The sequence below is a fragment of the Lontra canadensis genome, unplaced genomic scaffold (assembly GCF_010015895.1).
Source record: "Lontra canadensis isolate GAN:19392208 unplaced genomic scaffold, GSC_riverotter_1.0 scaffold49, whole genome shotgun sequence".
NCBI lineage: Eukaryota > Metazoa > Chordata > Mammalia > Carnivora > Mustelidae > Lontra > Lontra canadensis.
This window is the reverse complement of record NW_022631043.1, coordinates 7,957,927-7,980,640: the sequence shown is the minus strand read 5'-3', so window position 1 is coordinate 7,980,640 and position 22,714 is coordinate 7,957,927. Positions and strand designations below refer to the sequence as shown.

The following is a 22,714-nucleotide window of genomic DNA, read 5'->3' as shown; positions in this document are numbered from 1 at the left end:
TGTTAGGTTTCTAACTACACAAGTGGGTGGATGGTAATGCCATTGTTTCAGTTGAGCAAGATGGGAACAAAAAAAGGGGATGAAGGATTTGGAAAAGAAACCAAAAGTTGAGCTTGGCAGCCCCTTTCCATGACACATAAGGAACCACATACATACACACTTCATACAAGACTGTCATGTGAGGCAGATTTTACTAAATTGTGAGAATTTGCCTCACAGCTCAAATAACTTAAAATTGAATATTAGATATCACCTCTAAAATAGAAGTTGATTTTGCTTTGTATTTGCATAAGGAAACTAGAAAGAAAGATTCCCTAGAAATTAAAAAAAAAAAAAATGATGTGTGCAGGGTGGGAAGGTGGAAAAGGGTTCATGGGATACAAGCTGGACCACATTTCTTTATATGGCTCTACATTATTTTGATTTATAAACCATGCAAATGGGTTTTTTTCCCAGAAAATTAAAATTAAAAGATGAAATTAAATTAAAAAGTGATTTAGCCACTCTCCACCAGGAATTGCTCAGTGGTTTAGCCATCCTGCTGGATTCTGACCCCCCTGTACACTCCCGTGGCTCCTTCTAAAACACTCCCTCTAGGTTGAGTCCTACCTTGCTCCAGTGTAAGTTTTTCTCACTCCCAACTCAAACTCTCTTTTGTCCCTAATTTCAAATTCAGCTCTACCCCCATTTTTCCACATTAAAAACTCATAAAAGCATTCATTAAGGCATAAAGAGAGACCTAGGAGTGGAACTTTTTTTTTTTTAAGATTTTATTTATTTATTTGACAGAGAGAGATCACAAGTAGACACAGAGGCAGGCAGAGAGAGAGAGAGAGAGAGGGAAGCAGGCTCCCTGCAGAGCAGAGAGCCCGATGCGGGACTCGATCCCAGGACCCTGAGATCACGACCTGAGCCGAAGGCAGCGGCTTAACCCACTGAGCCACCCAGGCGCCCAGGAGTGGAACTTTTAAAAGCAATTCCTGCCCCACCCTTCCATCCCAGATATGGAATAAGATGGTGGTAGTGGGGAGTGGTTCTCAACGAGTCTGGGAAACTATGGAGAAGTTGGAAGGGAGAAAACCCAGCAGGTAAGTGAAAGAATGTCAAAGGCAAACTGCTCTTAGTGAACAACTTCCTTTGGGACCAACTTGACTATATTCTCTACCCTCCTCATGCCACCTTTGTTGGGCATGTGTGTCCAGGAAAAGCTAATAAAACTTAAATTAAAAAACAAACAGCAAAACAAAAGTTCAGCTTGGGATGTGTTAGGAAGGAAGATTGAGAGGCGTCCCATCAAGTAAACACTTGTGGATCTTTTCTTTCTTATCTGTAGTTATAATCCCTACAATGGCTTCTGGGACACAGGAGGGTCTTCACAAATAATCACTGAACAAGAGGATGGATGGATGGATGGATGGATGGATGGATGGATGGGGGATGGGGATGGTGGACACACCAAGAGTACAGTCAAGAGAAGAGTCTTTTGGAGAAGAGGTCAATCCGTCTTGAGTTATTTGTTGTGAGAGCCCCACAGCACAGACTGAGTGACCAGCACAGAACAGTCAATCCTACCTGTAGGGGTTAAAGCCTTAAGTTTGTCCCTACTCTCCTTCATCCTTTCATCCTTCCATCTTTCCAGATGGAAAGGGTGGGGCCTTATACAAGACCTGCAGCCCTCTTTTAGATGCTTCCTTTAGTGCCACAGTCTGCCCCAGGAAAGACTGAGAAGGCAAAGAGATAAAGAAAACAAACAAGAAAAACCCAAAATACAAAACACCTGTCAACCTGTCACCATCCATGTGCCAAACCTTTGAGGGTTTGGTGTCCTATTTTTTAGTCTCTGAGAAAAGGCTACGAATGCAAATTGCTATCTCAACTCTGTTTCTTTTTAATCAAGTGGGAAATCTTAACTGGGGATTAGATGAAGATACAGAAGATACAGCAGGTGTCAGGGGCCAGAACTTGACAGGCCCTTAATGAACGGCATCAATGCTGAGGAAGACAGTGATGATTTCTCTAGGCTCTCACATTGTTCACAGTGGAGCTGGCAGAACCAAGTAACTCATATCCTTTGTTTCTAGGTACAAAATAAATTTCTCTGTCCAGAAATGAAGACAAATGTATTTAGGCATTTTGTGCATTTTCCTTGGGATATCTGCATGCTGTTCTTCCTTATTGCACTGGCACTCCTAGTGTTCTCAGATAGGAAAGATGGCTGGTGGAAAGATCAGGCCTAGGCACACAGTGTTTGTTCGTTTGAAGGCTGGAAGCATGAAGAAGGAAGGAACAAAATCAGGGTCTTACTCCCTCCCTTAGCCCAGTGAGAAGCTACTCAGTCCTTGGCAGACTAAAGCAAAGTGTCTCTGTAGATCTTTTCCCAATGTCCTGCTACAGGCAGAACTCAGAGTTCCCTTCTTTCCTTGTTCTCTCTACCCCTGTGCCGGTAACATTCCCATACCAGCACCCTCCACATCCCACCGTTCTTTCATTAATGCATCTGTCTCTTCGCCAGATTATGAGGTCCAGTTTTCTGGGAATCTCCAGGGTGTGACACAAAGCAGGACTTTTAAAGAAAGGAAGGAAGGAAAAAAGGTAGGAGGGTGAGAGGGAGGAGAAAAGTATTGCAAAGCTAGAATTCAGAGCTATGGTGATGTGACTCCTAAGCCAGACCTGCCCTATGTAGAAAAGACTGGGGACTAGGCTTTTGTAGAAATGTGGATGCCAATCAGGATAATAATAGTGATCATGATAAAGGCAAACCCTGTGTAGTACTTGTCATAGGTAAGTCTCTATTCTAAGCATCTAATTCTTACAACAGCCCCAGGAGGTAAGTACTCTCACCATAACTGTTATATTTATGGGGAAACTGAGGCACAGAGGTTTGGCAATGTGTCCAAGAGCATGCAGTCAAAATTCTTAAAAGTGACCCATAACTCTTAGTGCCTAAGGCAGCAATGTGACATGGGCCCAATTCTGCTGTCATGGCCACAAACTCATAGCACAGAGGTCCTGAAGTGGCTTAGCCCTTCCCTAGTCTGACCTCTGCCTTCTAGCAATGAGGCAGCCTATCCCAGGTAAGTGGTGGTTTCGAAGGGACTGTCTGGGTTGAGGAAAGATAGGGGCAGATAAACAAGGGATGAGGAAGCAGGACTGTGACTGGGCAGGATTGGCTCCTGGGCTCAGAAACAGCTTCATGACCTAGAAATAACCCTGATGTGTTAATCTGGTTTTCTTTCCTCTGGACAGGTTTGCAAAGTTAGCTGAGCCAATAGCTTACTTGAAATTCCTCTGAGCCATTGAACCTGGGAATCTCTGAGCATGATTCTGGGACATTGCCACCTGGTGCTCAGAGGACATGCAGACTCACACACTAATGTGAGCGAGGAGTAATACACTTTTCTCTGTTGCTCTCCCAGAAGAATTATTTTCTCCATGTTTCCAAATTTCATGTATGAAGAACATAGCAATTGACCAGCACTAATCCCTAGTGAGAATTTACTATGTATCGGGCCACAGGTATCATTCCAACCAGCCTAGAGGGTTGTTCCTGTTGTTATCCCCACTTCACAGATGAGGACATGAGGACAGGAAAGCCTGCTTGAATTGCCCAAGAACACTTAGCAAATAAGTAGGGCAGCCACGCATTGAGGTCTAATGGTCTGTTTCTGGAGTTTGTTCTGAGCTCTTGTTGCTATGACTACCTCCTAATTCCACCACCTGGTTATTTTTAGTCCCTGGTTAAAGAGGAGACAGAATCACAGTTCTGGAGGGAGCCAGGTAGACCTAGGAGCCAATCCTATTTGCACGATTTGGGCTGAGTTCTTTCACCTTGCTGAGCCCCTGGGTCTTCATCTGTGTAGGAGACATTGAAATGGAACTCTCATAAATGTCCCTCTCAAAATCATGTATCCTGGATGTGCTCAGTTTCCCTATATGCAAACCAATCATGCTTGCCTTTGGCAGATGTGGAAGGCTGAAATGTTTCCCAAAAGATATGCTCAAGGCCTGACCTGATAAGGGTAAATGCGACCTTACTTGGAAATAGAACCTTTGTGGATGTAATCAAGTTGAGACCTGTTCATATTGGAGTAGGGTGAGCTCTTAATCCAATCACTGCTGTCCTTATAGGAGAAAGGAGAGGGAGGCTTGGGTACAGAGACACAGAAGCACAAAGAGGGAAGAAGACTATGTGAAAATGGAGGGAGATAACAGAGAGATGGGTCCACAGGGCCAAGGAATGCCAAGGATTACCAGCAACCACCAGAAGCCAGGAGGAGGCAAGGAAGGGTTCTTCCCTATAGCCATTAGAGGGATATGGCTCTGATAACAGCTTGGTTTCAGACATCCAGCCTCCAGAACAGTGAGAGAATAAACTTCTGTTGATTTGCGTCACCCAGTTGGTGGTAATTTGTTATGGCAGCCCTGAGGAAACTAAGGCAGCACACAATGAGGGCATAGTGGGTACAGGATGGAACCACACCAGAGAGCTGCAACACGGTTTTGTGTGCTAAGGAATGTTGTGTCATGAGTCGATGGGAGACTATATGAATGGTAGGAAGGACAATCTTTCTTTATACTTTTGCAAAGTCATGAAAATGGAATTTCCATACTCTTAGAAGAATTGAGAAGAAACCTCCAGCCCTCTACTGGCTTCTCCCCATGGGAGGAGGTAGATTATCTTGACCCATCTTCTTGATTGAGTAAGCTTCCATATCAAAGGTCAGTTCTGTCTTCAAGGACATGCATGGACTCTCTCTGGCTCTCAGTGCCCCATGGGGTCAGACCATCCCCAGACAAACCCCAGGTATCTGGCTGGGAGTGCCCGCTCTGTGTGCTGGTCTTAAGGCCAAAGTTAGTGGCAAGTGTTAGAATACTCGCTGTTTCTCCCAGAGCCAGTCTTGCCCCACGCAGCAAATGTGGCCTATATTTTGATCTGTTTCTGACTTCAATTTCTCAGTTAACTCATAATTCAGAGGGAAAGGGGTGCTATAAATAGGCACTCCCCACATTCCAAAAGGAAAATTGAGACTGAGCCCTCAGGACATGTTGGGGATCAATCACCCTGAAGTTAAACGAAATTGGTCCAAATCTTACCCCTACATCCCAGCTACTCTGCAGGCTGGACCTGTGTTGCAGGGTCCGCTTGGCAAGGCAGAACATTAATAGCTATGGAATTGTGTCCAAGACTCTTATTTTGCTCTGGGCAACAATTTTCTCATCAGTAAAATTGGGGGATTGGATTAGCCTCTAAATTCCTGCGCACCTTTAACAGGCGTTGATTCCAAGGCACAGAAGGAGGTTTACTGCCAACATCATCCGTCACCCTGTGAGATCAATTTCAGGTGGCCAGTGTCACAGGGAGAAGGTAAACTGTGAATTATAGTGTTTGACCAAATGCTCCTTCACTCCGTAGGAGACCCTGGCTCTGTGCCTTTCTCTGCCTCCACAGCCTCCTCTCATGTTAAGGACTCCAGCTACAGCGAGCCCAGGAGCTGCAGAAGAAAACCAAACAAGCCAAAGGGGACACCCGTGGTGACTGACTGCAACCACCTAACTGTCTCTGATAACTATGACGACCAGCACGGTGGCTGGACCCACACACCATGGCCCTAACCCAACCAGATCAATTTTCGTTCTTGCCACTGCCTACCTGCAGGATCCTGAAAAATCACTTATCTCTTTGAACGTCAGTTTTTTTGTCTGTTAAACAGGGATTCAAAGTAGTATCTTCCCCATTAGGGTGGCTATGATGGCTAGATGTATACAGAATTATACCTGGCAAACAGGAAACATTCTTTATAAGTTATTGTTATTATACTTAAATTCCTTGACCCAAAAGAACTACTTTTGACTACTAAAGGGGAGAGCTCTGAAAACGGGAGGACATAACAATGAGACAGGAAATAAAGAGGCCTGGGATGAATATCTTCCCTTTCCAAAGATATATACAGAGCAGAAGAGTCCTGAATGCCGTTGCTAAGATGGAATTATTTGAAAATACAAAGTAAACAATATGGCTCAAGCAAGCCGTTATTGTCAACACAGTTACCTGTTTTGAAAATGCACAAAACACTATTTTCTTCCAAACAAATGCCTCTCATTATTGGCCCCGCTTCATGTCTACTGAAAAATTGTGAATGAGGTTTAAAATGATGTCCCTACCATAAATTACCAGTCTTTTCTGGTATAATACATGGATTAAATGAGCCTCAGTATGGTTTACTGTTGATGTTCTTTAATGCACGTTATTTGTAGTTATTTGAAAAATTTCAGGTGGGATTTATACTGTCATAGGCAGCTATCATTTTTGCCTGCATTATGTTTCTATCCTCTGTTTTCTGGGGGGAAAAGACCCTATTCAAATGGGGAACTGATTACTCCAACTTCAACCAAGAGGTTCTAATGGGGGCTGTCCCTCCTGGCATCTGGAACCCACGATGCTCACTCTAACAGGTGGACAGAGGCATCAGAGTTTGTCTAGTCGTAGCCTCTTACTCTCTGAACCATACACATTGTCCAAGGCATGAATATGTGACCAAAATTGGGCCAATCTAAGTGTTTCTTTGGGGTTTCCCAAACAGGCATTGGGTGAAAGACAGATAGAGAAGGATGAAAAAAGTATGTGATCACAGAGCTGCTTGTCTCCACACCTTCATCAGCATGTAGAAAATCAGTGAGAAAATGAAACAAGAAAGGAGAAGTGGAAGCACGAGAGGAAAAGAAAAATACCAGAAGAATCCCATTCCTTGTTTCTCGGGGATCTCACCATCTCTGATGGGTGGCTATATGAGCCATTACATCTGTCTCTTAGTCCAAGGTAGTTTAAGTTGGGTTTATGACACTTGTAGAATAAGACTTTTTCTGTCTGTCCATCTATCCGTCCATCCATCCATCGACCCCCATGCCCACCCACTTTGTTAGTAAGTTAATACTACTGAAAGTTAACCAAGTGTTAGGCTGTGTTCCAGGCATTGTTTTAGGTGCTAGAGATAATAACACAGACCTTTGGAGGCATTCTACCTAGTATGGAAGACAGACAAGAAATAAACATACAGTAGATATTCATCAGTGCTAACAATGAAAATGGAGTAGGATCAAGGGCATAGAGACTGATGGTGCACAGGCACAGGGTTAAAGAGGGTCTCTCTTGGGAGGTGACATTAAGCAGAGTTCTGAATGAGGTGAAGGAATGAGCTGTGTGAAGACGGGATCTAAGATTTCCTGACTGAGAGAGCACAAGTGCCAAGTTCCTGGGTCTTCAGACTAACCGAGCTCACTCTCTACCCCTGAGGACAAGCAGGGCATGGTAATCACCTGTGCCAGAGTGGGACTCAACCTGATATGATCTAGTCCAGCCAGACAGACCCAAACTTGAAATCCCCACCTTGGCTACTTCTGTGCTTGGCGAAGGTGTAAGTTAACTAAATACTTGAGCTCAATGTCACGCAAGTAAAATGATGGTACAGAACCTCCTTCATTAAGTCATTTGTTTGCTCATTCAACAAATAAATTTTGGGGGGAACACTCTATACTTCAGGCACAGTGTTAGCTCATGGTCTAGAGAGGAAGAGAGAATTTAAATTTTGACTGTACACAGAACAAAGGTTTTACTAGGGGAGTGCTGAGACCTACCTCAGGGTACCACGAGGGGTAAGAAGGTGTGTTTATGACAGCTGTCTCGTTTTTTATGCAAATTAATTAAGACGACCTAGGAAAGTATTGAGATCTTAGTAAGCACACAACAGAAGCTGGTTCTCTTCCTTCTGACTAGCCCCAGAATCATAGATCCCAAGAAGCATAAAATGATCAAAGCCGACTTCTCAGCCATTGTCGGATGTCAGCAGGGCTCAAGTTCCCTAAACACTCAAAGTAGCCCTGATCTTGCGACTAGAGAAGCTCATCTCTCTGTTGACCCTTGGTGGGGTGTGGGGCCAAGCAACAGATTTATAAGCAATGATGGGCTGGAGCTCTTTCCAATAAGCTGATGAAATTCCTTTTTCCTACCCCCACAGAGAACCGAGATACATTAAGTTACAGAGAACAGAATACTTTCCTCAGTCCAACACATGAACAGAGGTGTGGACCGCCTATGCCTAGAGGGGGCAGTGAGATGAACTCCAATCTGATTCTGGCTATTTAGAAAAAATAATAACTAAGACCAAAACACCAGTTACCTGGCAACCTGTTGAAGAAGTTAATACAAAGGCTGGAAAACATCCATCTGCAAGGATTCACTTAATGCACATGAACACTGCTCATCATTCTCTCGCCTTGCTCTCTGTCCTCCTGGATAAAGGAACTGATGATGCCTGGGTCGACGGCTCCCCCAGAACATTCACCAGGTCTCATGCCCCGTCTCCCAGCTTCGCAGCTAAAATCACACCTGGTATCTCACCTGCCAATCCATCAGCCAACCTCTTTGCTGAACAAACCCAAAATACTGCACCAGAGCCTGGAAAGGGAGATCGCATGGCTTACGTAACAGACCTTGTTCTTCTTCCTGGTGGTGGGGCGGGGTGGGGAGGGATGAGCCAGCAAAAGGCTGGCAACTCTGAGAAATCATGAAATGTGCTTTCCCTCTGCACCCATGACAGAGCAGAGAGTTCTCGAGAGGAGCATGAAGAACATGCTGAGATTCCAGACAGCTCCTTTCTGATAACTGGAGAACATCTCAACAAACCCTCAGAATGCATCTCCCCAGGCTCCAATTAAGCCAGAAGTGCATGATCTGATGCACATGTGGTATTTTGCACATACATTCCAATTTGGCTGAATTTTGCTCATGTCTCCGTAGAAAAGGCTCTCAGGTCTATGGGGTAATTCACTTATAATGTCAACACCTTTATGATTCAAAACTCTGTTGGTCCCGAGAGAAAGAGAGGACAAAGTACCTTTCTGGGAGTCCTGAGACTTAGACTGTGTAATCCTGGGGCTCACAGGCTCTGGATTTGGGGTGAACCAGCCCTCTTTAACGACAGCATCTCAGCTTTAACAGGTGTATCTAGGGGATGCTATCTGAGGTATCTTCCTGCTCTGCCTTTGCAAGCTGGTTCTCTGATGACAAATGTCCCCTGACATTGTCATTGTCAGTCATTCGGCGCCCCCTCTACAACCCCCAAATGCCCCTACAGTCCAAACGGGGTCCAGGCAAGAAACACTCCATCCGTTTGAGGACACACACAAGGGAAGCAGGAAGTCTGAACTGAGCGTCTGTGTGCGAGTAAACTGGTTTGTCTGTAAATGTTTCTTCCAAGAGGGATTCCAGATGGGAAAGGGCATCATGGGCCCCATGCAAGAAGCTGTGACCTAGCTTCCCAAAGGTCACTGTCTTTAAGTGGTTCCTTTATAATGTAGCCTAGGGTCCCGCCAGCCCCTGCACTCCAATTCCGTCAGCTCTGGAAAGCAGCAGTTGAGCCCAGTGTCCAGGAGACAGAGTACAAGGTCTCACAAGTAGGTTCTCAAAGTAAGAGATTAAAGTACATCTACATTTATAGTTATAAATCTATAAATAAACTGATGTGGGTGAGAGATGGCATTTCTTTACAATCTTGAGCAGGGGCCAGAGTGTCCCTGATGTGGTGACATCTTATGGAGAGGGAGAGAGAAGGGAGGGACACAGACGTGCCCAGAATCCAGAAGCCCACCCTGCCCCTGCAGCAGCCTGGTCGGCTGCGGTTTCCTGGGGATCATGAATGATCCTCATGATTCACTTTTTGAGGAGGCATCTGTGAACCCGAGAAGAAAAGGAAGCAATATATAATGGAAACAATGTGGTTTTCATATTCAGACCTGAGTTGGAATATTTGTCTTGTCACTCGGTAGCTGTGTGACACAAGGGGGATAACTCAAGACGCTCTGAGCCTCAGTGTCAATTCAGAAGTGAGGGTACTAAGGGTGGTCTTATAATGTGGTTTTGAGGACCAAGTGAGACAACATATGTAAGAACTCCAGGCACAGAATTCCTGGTGGTCCTGCTCGCCGAGTGGCTGTAGCTATGATCGCAACTGAGTTGTCCTTGAGTAAATTAACATGAAAATGGCAGAAGAATACAGTAGTCAGCAACAGCAATGAGCCCTAAACTTGAGCTCAAGACCACCATGCTGCCCAGGGTCCATACACCATACTGAACTGGCTCCTCTGTCCCAACATCATGGTGGGAAGAAGGGAATTCATGATCAGAAACATACCTGGCTGCTGCTTCCAGCTGGTCTTTCCTAAGAGAGGATGAGAAAGAAAAATATAGAGAAGGTATAAATTGCATGAACAGTTTCACTTCTCCCCACAATCGGCCCCAAAGCGTCCCTTGAGGAAGGCGAAGGCACACAGTGGTGCTCTTAGGTGAAATGGTGAGTCTTCAGGGGAACCAGCGAATGAGCTGACTTTCTCCAGCCAGACCCCAGGTCCCACCACAAAGGCCTGGCCCTAAGCTCTCAGGGTTCCTCCCGCCAATTCATTCATTTACTCACCCAGAGAATGGTTGCCAAGCACCTGCTCTGGCCCAGGCCTCATGTGGGGCTCAAGGGATTTGTTTAGCAGTGGGGACAGACCAGAAAAAAACAGGAATTGCATCACTTAGCACCACACCCCACATCACTCTGTCACCATGTCATCATCATCGACATCATCCCCATCTCCGCTAATATTTACTGAGCAATAATTATTAGGCAGATATTATTTTCGGTTCTTTTGATGGATTAACTCACTTAACCCTCATAACAACTCTATGAGGGAAGGAGTATTATCATTCCCATTTTCATGATGACAAAACTGAGGCAGAGAGGTAAAGAACATTGCTCAAGTTCTCACAGTTAGGAAGTAGCAGAGTCAGGATTTGAACCCAGGTGATCTGGCTCCAGAGCCCACCCTCCTAACCACGAGTGGTATGCACACACTCCAGACACCAAGCCTTTGCCCAGGCTCTGCCTGGAACAGTGTTGTTCATCCTTCAAGTCCCAGCTGAAGGGACTTTCAGCCCCTCCTGAAATTTCTTATTTTTTTTTTTAAAGATTTTATTTATTTATTTGACAGAGAGGAGAGGATCACAAGCAGGCAGAGTAGCAGGTGGTGGGGGGGGAAGCAGGTTCCCTGCTGAGCAGAGAGCCTGATGCGGGCTCGATCCCAGGACCCTGAGATCATGACCTGAGCCGAAGGCAGAGGCTTAACCCACTGAGCCACCCAGGCACCCCCCTCCTGAAATTTCTTATCCATATTCCCAGGGTCTAGGCTGAGCTAAGCTCTTCACACATGGGACTGAATTCTGATCCCACCATTGTACAATCACATGGTAGTCTATGAGCTGCTTGGAGCAGAACCTCTGTTGTTTTCAGCTCTGAAATCTGAGCATCCCATACCCTGGCACATGGGAAATGCACGACAGATGCTGCATGAATAAGTGGCTTATCCCTGGGATCAGGGAGCAAATGGGGAAGAAATGGGGAGCAAATAAGAGGCATCATGGTAGAGAAGCAGAGGGACCAGCCAAGGGTCTCCAGCTCATGGGTCAGCTCGCTCTCTAATCCCAGGTAGCCTTGGATGGGTCACACATCCTCTGGACCCATCCCCCTACCTGAAGCATGTGTACAGAAAACGCTCTGCCTTTCTAGAATTCTCTGGGTGTCTGACTCTGGAAGTAGGGAGAGCACTGAGAGGAGAGGGGAAAGTAGGGGGTGGGCAGAGGGCGGGACCCATACAGGGCACCATGGGGAGAAGTGTTAAGGAGATAGAGCCCACCCTCCATTTCCTTTCTTACTCTCCAAGACTAGGATTCCATGCTTTCTCTATTATCACACTTCCCACCTCTCCTCTCCCTCCCAGGCTATGACCTTGATTCACTTCTCACACAGAGAGAGCTGCCTTGTGTCCCCCCACCAAGTCAGCAACCTCGAACACTTGGCCCTGCCCACTCTGCTTCCCTTCTGTTCACACGGATGCAGGGTCCATGACCCTGACATCAACCCTCCACTCGTGCTTCAGAACCCATCCTTCTGCCCTGCTCTCTCCTCCAGTCCCTCCCCTCTTCACTCTATTCACAACCATCCCTCTCCACTAGACTCTTTCAGTCAAGGCAAGAGCCCTGGCCCCACATTTCACTCCAGCTGGCAACTGCACTTGCTGTCTCCATGTGCTCATTTCCATGTCACTCTCTGGTCCTTGCAAGCTGGTGTCTATGCCCATCGCTCCATTGAGATTGCTCCAGGCAAAGCTCCAACAAACTCCAAGGGATAAACATCCAGTGGGCACTTCCCTGTCTGTGTCTCCATCAACGTTGTCACAAGATCAGCAGAGCTGACCCCTTTCGGTTCGTTGTTTTGTCCCCAGTGCCAAACACAGTGCCTTGCACATAAGAGAGGTTCAGTAAACACTTGATGAACGAATGGGATAAATAAATAAAAGATTTTAACGACATTCCAGACAGAGTGTTTTAGCCCTGTTGTCACTCGCTGACAGTGGTTTCCCATGACTATACTTGGGTGCTTAGTGTCTTTCTTTCTTGCTAGAACACCAATGCTTCCTTCTAGCCCAGACAGCAGAGACTGAACACCTGCTCTGGGCCAGGTACTGTGACAGGTGCTTCCATGCATTGTGTTCAGTTTGACCTTCATGACAAGAATCTTCTGAAATGGGTATGATTATCCTAGTAACCCTTCCCTCATCTTAATTTTACCCAGTTTTCTCCCCCCAAAACTTTTTGTTCCCTAAGTTACAATGGGCTTTAGCATAAGACCTGGGTTCTCATCTTTGTTCCACCACTTACTACAGGGGTGACATTAGGCAAGCTAATTAATCTCACTGATGCTCTGATTCCTCACTAATAATATCTGGGTTATGAAAATGATGTTACCCCTTCTTCTCTTCCAGAGCATTCGAAAGATGAAATGAGCATCTATGAAAGCAGATCCATGTTACTTGGCCATGAGGAAGGATAGCTACATATGTCCCCTTCTCTACTGCAGAACCCTCCAACTATCTTGATGCTTGTCAGAGAAGGAACAAGTTCTGGTTAAACAAAAAATAAACTGGGTCTTCTTAGTCAAGTAACTTCTATCTCTTGGGCCTAAGTTTTGCCTCCATTTTAGTTCTAATATCTAATGTTTGTCCAATATGGTAACCAGTAGTCACATATGACTAATTTAAAATTAAATAAAATCTAAAATGTAATTCCTCAGTGGCACTAGTAACAGTCAGACACTCAAAAGCCACAAATGGCTAGTGGTACCATATCAAACAATACAGATGTGCCTTAGATAATTCTACCACAACATTTAAGAAACCAAGTGGCATGCACATTCCCTTTTGATGGAAAGCAACAGGTGGTCTTAAATGTGTGCACTCACAGGTGTTTGCACATAAGAACGTACGATCTATCAACTCCTAAGGTTCTCCCTGTACCTTCTCAGACTCCCAATGCCTCTTTGTCCTAAGTGTACACAGTCTTCACTGGTCAAGAAGTCAGAAGATATGGGCTGGGTCTCAACCATCCCCAACATGATGTGTGGTCTTGAGAAAGTTCCTGAACTCCAGGACACTTCAGTTCCTTCTTCTATTAAGCTGAATTTGGACTTAAAACTCTCTGAATTTCTTTACAGTTCAGAAACACTGAGTTTATAATTTTAAGTAGTAACAAAAGAAAAAAAATATATCCATCATAATCATCCATCACCATTAGCCCTAAACATATATATCCTTGAGAATTCACGAAGGACTGCACTGAGCTGGAAACCCTGATATGGCACCCTTCCTCAGGATGGGCTATGCACCTTCATCCTGCAAAGTCTTTGGGAGGAATGTCAGATATGCCACCACTGTGGAAAACCAGTCTGGCACTTCCTCAAAAAGCTAAACAGAGTTACCCATTCTACCCCTAGGTATAAACCCAAGAAAATCGAAAACTTGCATCCACACAATGTGGACATCAGCATAATAGCCCAAAAAGTGGAAACCCCCCAGATGTGTATCACCTGCTGAATGGATAAACAAAATGGGGCTCTGTAATAGAATATTACTCAATCATTAAAAGGAATCAAGTTCTGATACACAGGACAACCCAGATGAAACCTAAAACACATGCTAAGGAAACGAAACCATGACTAAATGACCACATGTTGTAGGATTTCATTTTTATATGAAAAGTCCAGAATAGATAGAATAGAGACAGAAGATAGATTCGAAGTTGCAGGGGTTGGAGAAAAGGGGGAGCCAAGAATAACTTCTAATGGGGACAATGTTTCTTTCTGGGGCAATAAAATGTTCTGGAATTAGATAGTGGTGTTCAAGGCCCTATTGTGTGAATATACTAAAAACCACTGAATTGTTCACTTTCAAAAGTACTTTTTAGAGTAAGGGAAACATAATAAAGTTCTTACTTTACTAATTTTTATTAATTAATAAATTTTATTAATTAATTTTATTTTTAGAAAAGCATAATTATTAATTTTTTTTAGAAAAGCATAAACAAAAGACAAAAAACCTATAGGCGGCAGGTGAGGACAGCTTTGCCATGAAATATATCGAGTGGGCTGGAATTCAGGGACATTCTTTTCCCAAGGGACTGTGTTGTTTCAGAATGGTTGTTAAGTGAACCTGTCTAGTGACTTGATATTTTTGTCCTTGAAGAAAGGAAGGAAGGAAGGAAGGAAGGAAGGAAGAAAGAAAGAAAGAAAGAAAGAAAGAAAGAAAGAAAGGAAGAGAGGGAGGGAGGGAGGGAGGGAGGGAGGAAGGAAGGAGAAAGAAAGAAAGAAAGAGATTGATTCTCAGTTTAAAATCCATTCCCATATCACAGCAGCTGTCTGCAGTACAATGTATTCCTCCAAGTCCCTGACAGCCAGGACAATGCCTTATTTATAACAAATCACCCCAAAAGAATGGGCCTTTTGCCAAGACCTTGGGCTGCATAGCAAATGGAAATAATTTTGGTTCTGCGCTCAGAGGGGTTGCACCTGTTCTTGCCTCTGAGTCCAAGGTCATTCTGTCCTCTTCAAGGGAGGCCGCCTTCCCTTTCAAAGACTCTTGTGACCCAAAAGAAGAGAGATGTCATCCCCAACCAGAAATGATGATGACACAAATGGAACTTTAGAATGAAAGTGAACCAAAAAGACCGTCTTCTGAGGCAGTGAATCTAACTGCTGGTGAGAAGACATGGTCCATAAACCCAAACTCCATCACTTGTTCGCGGAAGCCCTGATTCTTCTTTCTCCCTAAGTCCTCTGTCAGTCATGACTCCCTGACGTCCCTTCTCCTTGCTTATTCACTCCCCGTATCGCCCTTCTCAAGTTTCTACCTTGGTCTACACCCTGGCTTGCTCTCACCCTGAATGCTGCAGGCCTTTGCTTGCTGATCTCCCTGCCTAGAATCCTGAACCTTTCCCATCCATCTCCAAACCCTTCCTGTCATCGTCCTGAAACACGGATCCGATTATGTCACACTCTGGCTCGGGATCAAGGTCAGATTCCTTCATCTGCCACCTGTGACTGGTGGATGGGATGCCCTGAGTAAGAAGCAGCACCTGCCACTAGCAGCTCTGCAGGAGTGAGATGGGAGAGGTAAGCTCGAGCTCTCAGGGCTCTGTCGTCCATGGTCAGGTTGTGGATTTTATTCTGTCTCAGTCATCTCCTTGAAGGTTTAGTGCAGGGAAACGAGCCAGTGGAACCCAGATCTCTTGACTCTCCTTAAATCTGTGTCACAATCTGGTGGTGGGGGTGAAGGGACTGGGCATAGGTCCCATGATAAGTAAGTGGGAGCGTGGGCTGGGGATGCAGGGGCCACTTGGCTAGTGTTGGGTCCATGAAACCAAAGGGGTGTGGAAGAAACATGCTTTAGAGCCGGGCCCAGCTCCAGGTGTGAGGCTGAGTGTCCCTCTACTCTTCCTCCCAACCCAAGAGGTAGGGCGGTTCCTCATTTCATCCACACACTGTAAATCCCAGCTAAGGATCGCAGGATCTAAAACCTAGAGAGGGGGTGCCTGGGTGACTCAGTTGGTTAAGCATCTGCCTTTGGCTCAGGTCATGATCTCAAGGTCCTCGGATGGAGTCCCGAGAGAGGCACTCTGCTCAGCAGGGAGCCTGCTTCTCCCTCTCCCTCTGCCCCTGTTCGTACATACTCTCTCTCTCTCTCTCTCTCACTCTCTCTCTCAAATAAATAAATAAAATCTAAAAACAAACAGAATGTATTGCATGGAGCATTGGGTGTTACACACAAAGAAGGAATCGTGGACCACTACATCAAAAACTAACAACATACTGTATGGTGACTAACATAATAAAATAAAATAATAAATGAAACAAACAAACAAACAAACAAACACCCAGAGAGGCGTGAGGCTTGGTTTGTCTTAACAGCCCAAGTAGTAAAACAGCCACAGACTTTGGGGGCCTCTTGATATGGCAGACATTGGCCAGAATGTCTGAAGTTTCTGGACCCCAGCTCGCCCCGCTGTGAGAGGAGTCTGGTGACCCGACCTCTCAGCCTGTATCACCCTGTCAGACAGGGCGTCTGTCCAAGAGGGTTTACTCAGCCTGCACCCCTGAAGTGGCTGAAGGCGGGCTTAAAACCCACACTTCCAAAGCACCCGGCTAATTTAATGCACCTTAGCATCTGAGAGCCTCTGGCCTTCCTTGTAGGACGCCTGTGAGGAGTGAACGAAGTATGAACTTGGCTCCCTCGGACGTACTGGATATCCAGGGAGTATGAACTTCCCTCTTCCTTGTCACAAGGGTTGGCCGTGGGCAGAGGTTTCTATTTTTTTTTTCCTTAGGCAACTAATTAATTAATTAATTATATTTAATTTATTTATTTGAGAGAGAGAGAGCACAAGATGGGAGAGGGACAGAGAGAGAGAAGCAGACTCACCGATGAGCATGGAGCCCAATGTGGGACTCGAGCCCAGGACCCTGGGATCAAGACCTGAGCTGAAATCAGGAGTCAGATGCTTAACTGAGCCACCCAGGTGCCCTTGAGACCTTTAAATTAATTTCCCACCTCTAAGAACACAAAACAACATCTCTGGGTCATTGGAGGATTCCTCCCACTGCCTCTTGAGCCTGCCTGTTCCCAGTATCCAGAAAAACCCGTGCCGTGGGTACAGGCCATGGCCACACGGGGGGAGCATCCAGGACTGCTCGTGAGGCCCACTCCCCATTTCCTCAGACACCGGCCCTGGTCAAACAATGATCAGACCCTCTCTTGTCAGCCACTCTACACTGTCTAGCTGGCAATCTCTGGTGGGGTCACCTGGAGAGCTTCAAATGGTATAGATGCCTGGCCCCCACTCTCGGGGGTTCTGACTTAATTAACTGGGGGTGTGGCCTGGGCTTTGGGATTATTTAAGCTCCCAGTGATTCTAATAGGCGGCAAACACCAGGAACCATGCCCCATTCTCCAAGGAACTGTGAAGCCACAGGCACCAACACAGACCCACAGGAGGGACGGCCAGTCACCCCCAGAGCATTCAGATAGGTCGCCACTTGCCTGAAGAACGGAAAAGAGACGACTGATTCATAGAACCTCCATGTCGCCACAAGATCAATCCTGTTGGGGTTGGTAGCATAATACCTCCAGGCAGCCTGGGGGGAGAGAAGAGGGGCTGGGGTCACCAGATCACCCTGCATCAATCAACTCCCATGGAATCCCGCAGCCCCTCCTCCCTTAGAGGAGCCCCTGACTCCTCTAAGAGCTTAAATATGCATTGAGGTGATAGGCAGAGAAGGCAAGTTTCCTGGCACGTGGATCCTGTAGAAGGAATCGTTCTTCCATCCATCATTTTGGAGCCCTGACTTATACCATGGGGAGGGGGTGCGGAGCAATGCAGCGGAAGGAGAAGAGGGTGCTGGGTATAAAATCCCCAGAAGGAGCAGGGGTGACTCTTGCTGCAAGTTTCCCTGAGACTTCTTAAACAGCTAAGGGGATAAACACTGTCTTTTGTGCCACATCAGTTGCAAGAGAAGACTCCGGAGATGAAGTTTCGATTCTAATGTACTAAAACTTCAGGGCTACTGTGACGGTCCGGGGCCTGGGGGATAATGGACCAGACCCTTAGGGATGTGGTCTGGCCATCACACTAGATTATATAAAAGAATATCATGTACCATCCAGTGTCAGACCCACAGACCCACAGAGACCCTCAGGACACTGGGTGCAATTTCATGGTGGGTGGTCACATATACCTTGGGTCCCATGCAGCCGTAGTCAGGGTACCCCACCCTCCTCTTCTCTGTACCCACAAAACCATGAACAGGACCACTTCTGCCTTACTCTCCAGCTCTCAACATCCTCCCTACTTCCAGCCCACAGTGTGGGAGTGATGGAGCTGTTGGGCGTCCAACACCTACTCGTGCATGATTGTCTACTGGGCAGGACGAAGGGGCCAACTGTCCAAAATTGAGCACATATAAGGTATCTCCTTCTCTCTTGACTTATGGATTCTCCGTCCTTGGCATATGTGAGGGGCCACATCTTCTTGTAGCCGATTGGCTAAGCACCTGGACTCTAGCCTGGCTCTTCCTTGTGTGTCCTTAGGTCAGAATGGAGGTGGGAAGTGGAAGGAGGAGAAGCCTCATATGGACTTAGGGCAAGCTAAATTCTCCACTCCAACACTGTTCGTAAAACAGCCGATGGCGTGTTAGGTCCCTGTTGGAGTCCTGTGTCTCCTTCTCACTTAGAATCTGGGTGGAGGAGCGTTGGGATGATCATGCTCATGCCATGAGGACAGGTCAAAAGATCACCACAGGAACACCCACAGCTGTCTGCAAGTGAGCACGGTCCCGGGTCCCATGCCTAGCCCCAGGCAGGCCCCCTGCCGTGAAGTATCCCCCCAGCCCCCCACCCCCCACCCCGACAAATGCAGATGCACAGGAGCTTGGTCCCAACCCCGTTCCTCCCCAGGCAGACAGACCTGGATGAGTTCAGCGGCCGGCTTCCTTCTTTTCTCAAAGTGCTTCTGCCGGTGTTGCTCCTGTACCTTGAGTGCCAGTCCTGACCCCAGGATGCCCTAGAGGGAGAAGTCAGGCCCCAGTCAACCCTGCTGGCCTCTCTGGGTGCCCCATGCCCACTCCCAGGGCCACAAAGGCTCTTTTCTACTCTTCTAGGGAGTAGATGGCTGGGTTACGTGGAGCCTTGATGTCAGGAAGGCCTGGCTTCAGTTCCTGACTCTGTCACTTTCCAGAGGGGAGAGCCCGGGCAAGCCTCTTATCTACTCCATCTCAACTCCTCCACAGGGAACTGGGCTAACACTACCTCTCTCAGAATTTCGTTAAGCAAAAAGGGAAACGATGTATTGGAGCCGTTTGTTAAGAAGTATGACACAGAACAGATGCCAGGTAAATGCTAATGGGAGGTAAAAAGTATTTTAGCTGCTTCAATGGTCACTTAAGACTTTTACTGGAATTTCCCAGAATCGTCACCTGTTTTGATTTCCAGGTCAGATGTGCACGTGGATAGAAGCACTCCCTTTTCAAGTTGGGAGAAAGCTTCGAGACCATGCCGTACCCCCCACAGCCCCTGACCCGTTCCAGATGAAGACACTGAGATTCACAAAGGTCATATGCCCAAGGTCAGCGAGCTTAGGAAACACAGACAAGGTAGGCAACTGTGGAGGAAGGATATCACTGAGGCTAGCTCTGGGAGATGAAGGGGGTAGAAGCAGGCTTGCTCCCTAAGAAGGTTCCTTCCAGCTTCATGATTAAGAGCCCGAGCCCACAACCCAATAACGTTGCAACCATGGAAACCTGACTGACCTAACTGAACCTCAGTTTTCTCATCTGGACTACGGTGACAAAAACTCCCCAAACTCCGCATGTTGCCATTAAATGAAGTTAGATGAGATGATGCAGGTAAAGCATTTGACCTGAGTCCAGCACACAGTAAGTCTAATAAGTGTTTTCTGTGACTGTTGCATTATACTTATGGGCACTGGGCTGTGGGGGGGTTATTCTATCATGGGCCAGATACCCACTCTTGAGGGAGATGCATTTTTTTTACATAAGCCAGTAAATGAAACAGCAGGACAAGGGAAGGGAGACAAGACGAAGGACCTGCCATATGCAAGGTGTTGGGGAGACGTGGGTGGGCAACATAATCCCAGCTCCCAGGGAGCTCACAATCTGGGGGTGGGGGGGTGGGGGGATGCAGCACGGGGTCAGAAGTGCCTTTAGAGAGTTATGCCCAGAAAAGGGGTCAGCTAAGTCCGTTTAAAGAAAGCAGCCTTGAGACTGGGATTTGGAGGAGCCCAACCTGTAGGACAGTCTGAAAGGGGCAGCTGGGGCCAGGGGCTGGGGACGGGTCCCAATAATCACACTAGGGAGAAGGCTGAAGTACTTACTGCTGGAAGGGCGAAAAAGGAGACACCGATTAAGGAGAAGGTGGCCGCAATCAGGCGGCCTTCCCATGTTTTGGGTGTCTTGTCTCCGTAGCCAATGGTGGCCAGCGTGATCTGAAGAGAGAAGAGGTCAGACGTGGGCCTTTGCAGGGCAAGGGAAGTCAGGGACGCATCAGCCAAGCTCTACCTGTAAGCCTTTCATACTGCTTGGGGGTGTGTTTCCCACGGGAGGAAAGGTACCAGGTGCCCAGTAATTACATGGGCGCCTTGCAACCATGCCTGTTTCTAAGTGAAGGCTTTCCTACCTAGAGTCGATCAGCCAACAAATGTTTGCATCATTGCAAACATGTGCATGTGCGTTCTGGGCATATCCACACACGTGTGATTTTGTGTATCGCTCTTTCCCAGTGTATGCATGCGGATGCGCGAGTGCACTTATATATGTTGTGTGCATGTGTGCATGTCTCACATCGGGGCGTGTGTCTGTGCTGATGCGTGTTGTTTAGTTCTTGATGTGTTTACAACTGTAGGTTACTGTGTGCACATGAATGCACAGGACAGGATGGCAGATCAGTCCTGTGTGTGCTCCCAGGAGCCCAGCTGCCTGAGTTCAGATCCCAGGTCAACCATTAACTGGCTCAGAGATCTTTCTTGGATTAATTACTTACTTAACCACTTCTTGCTTCAGTTTCCCAGTCTTAAAAAGGGGCTTAAAACAACTCCTTAAATAAGAGTTGTTTGAATTTAAAATATGTTAATAAGGCATTTAGAGCAATGCTCCGGAGCAAAGTAAGCCTTCCAAAAATTGCTGGCTTTGGGCACCTGGGAGGCTCAGTTGGTTACGTATCCGACTTTGGATTTCAGCTCAGGTCATGATCTGAGGGTGGTGAGATGGAGCCTCCTATCTGGCTCTGTGCTCAGCAGGGAGTCTGCTTAAGGGTTCCGTCTCTCCACGGTGCCTGTGTGGCTCAGTCAGCGAAGCATCCGCTTTTGGCTCAGGTCATGATTCCAAGGTCCTCGGATCAAACCCCACGTTGGGCTCCCTACTCAGCAGAGAGCCTGCTTTTCCCTCTACCTCTGACTTGCTGTCCTGTCCTCTTTCTCTAGCTCTCCATCAAATAAATAAATAAATACAATCTTGAAGGGAAAAAAAAAAGGATTCTGTCTCTCCTTCTCCCTCTGCCCCTCTCCACTCAAGCTCTCTTTCAAAAAAAAAAAAAAATGCTAGCTTTAGTACCATGTGTCCCTGTGGGTATGAGCTGTGGATTTCCAGGTGTGTTTGAAGGTCTGAGTGCAAGTGTATGCTTCTGCTACTGTGTCTGTCTGCACATGCATGGCTTAGCTGATAACAACCCACCACTAATGAAGTAAGGGCCCCGAGTGATGATGGCCCAGACTATTCCTAGCCCTGACTTCTTGTAAGTACTAAGGTAGAGCCCATTCCAGTGCATTCCCTGCAGAGGGAGCTCTGGCCTGTGCCTGCATATGCACCTGCCCACCTGAGCTCTCCCATGCCATGCCCTCTACCTCTCTCTGTCAGTCCCTATGGGGGACCTTCAAGATGGTGACTCACCAGGCCCCACCAAAGGGCATCCGCATAGGTCTCAAATTCCTCCTTCATCTCTTCTCCTTGGGCATCAACCTCTGGCACATCTTTCTCAACCAGGTAGACAAGAAATGAAGAAAGGATGAGCGTCAGGAACCCAATGTACCAGGCGGTGATGAGCTCCTGGGAGAGCAAGCAGTGGACAAGGGAAGTGATCACTGGGAAGTCTCTGGATGGACGCTGGAGGCAGACACACCAGAGCTGGGGGCCCGTTTTACCAGCTCCGTGACTGTGGGCAAGTTACTTACCTTCCCTGAACCTTACCTCTGAGCCTTTCCTCCTTCCTTTTCTTTTTTTAAATTTGAGAATAGAAACTCATGAGAATTACATGAGTTTCAGGGATTCAATAAGTTTATACATGTTCCTGTGCTCACCACAAGTATAGCTCCCATTGTCCCCATATAGTGCCACAGCACAGGCCGTATTCTTTCTGCTGTGCCTTCTATTTCCATAACGTATTCATTCTACAACTGGAAGCCTGTATCTCCCACTCCCCTTTACCCATTTTGTCCAACTCTCCATCCCCTTCCCTCTGGCAAGCATTGGCTTGTTCTCGGTATTTCTCAGTCTGTTTCTGTTTTTTGCTTGTTTATTCATGTGATGGTTATTGTTGTTTTTACATTCCACTTATGAGGGAAATCATATGTCTGTCTGACTGATTTCTGTCTGACTGATTTCAGTTAGCCTGATATCCTCTATGCCCACGCATGTTCTCACAAATGGCAGGATCTCCTCCTTTTTATGGCTGTGTAATATTCCTCTGTGTATGTACACCACATTTTCTTTATCCATTTATCTAC

At 46.6% G+C, this 22,714-nt stretch overlaps 1 protein-coding gene across 1 annotated transcript in view; it reads right to left on the bottom strand.

Annotated features, from left to right (window-relative positions):
- KCNQ3 (potassium voltage-gated channel subfamily Q member 3) overlaps positions 1-22,714 on the bottom strand; it is a 289,992-nt gene that overhangs the window by 16,620 nt on the left and 250,658 nt on the right. The window contains exons 5-9 of the mRNA XM_032873515.1: positions 21,882-22,037; positions 20,312-20,422; positions 18,887-18,982; positions 17,464-17,558; positions 10,188-10,214 (exon numbers count right to left, since the gene is read on the bottom strand). Coding sequence (XP_032729406.1) covers positions 10,188-10,214; positions 17,464-17,558; positions 18,887-18,982; positions 20,312-20,422; positions 21,882-22,037 — 485 coding nt within the window. The remainder of the gene's footprint in view (positions 1-10,187; positions 10,215-17,463; positions 17,559-18,886; positions 18,983-20,311; positions 20,423-21,881; positions 22,038-22,714) is intronic.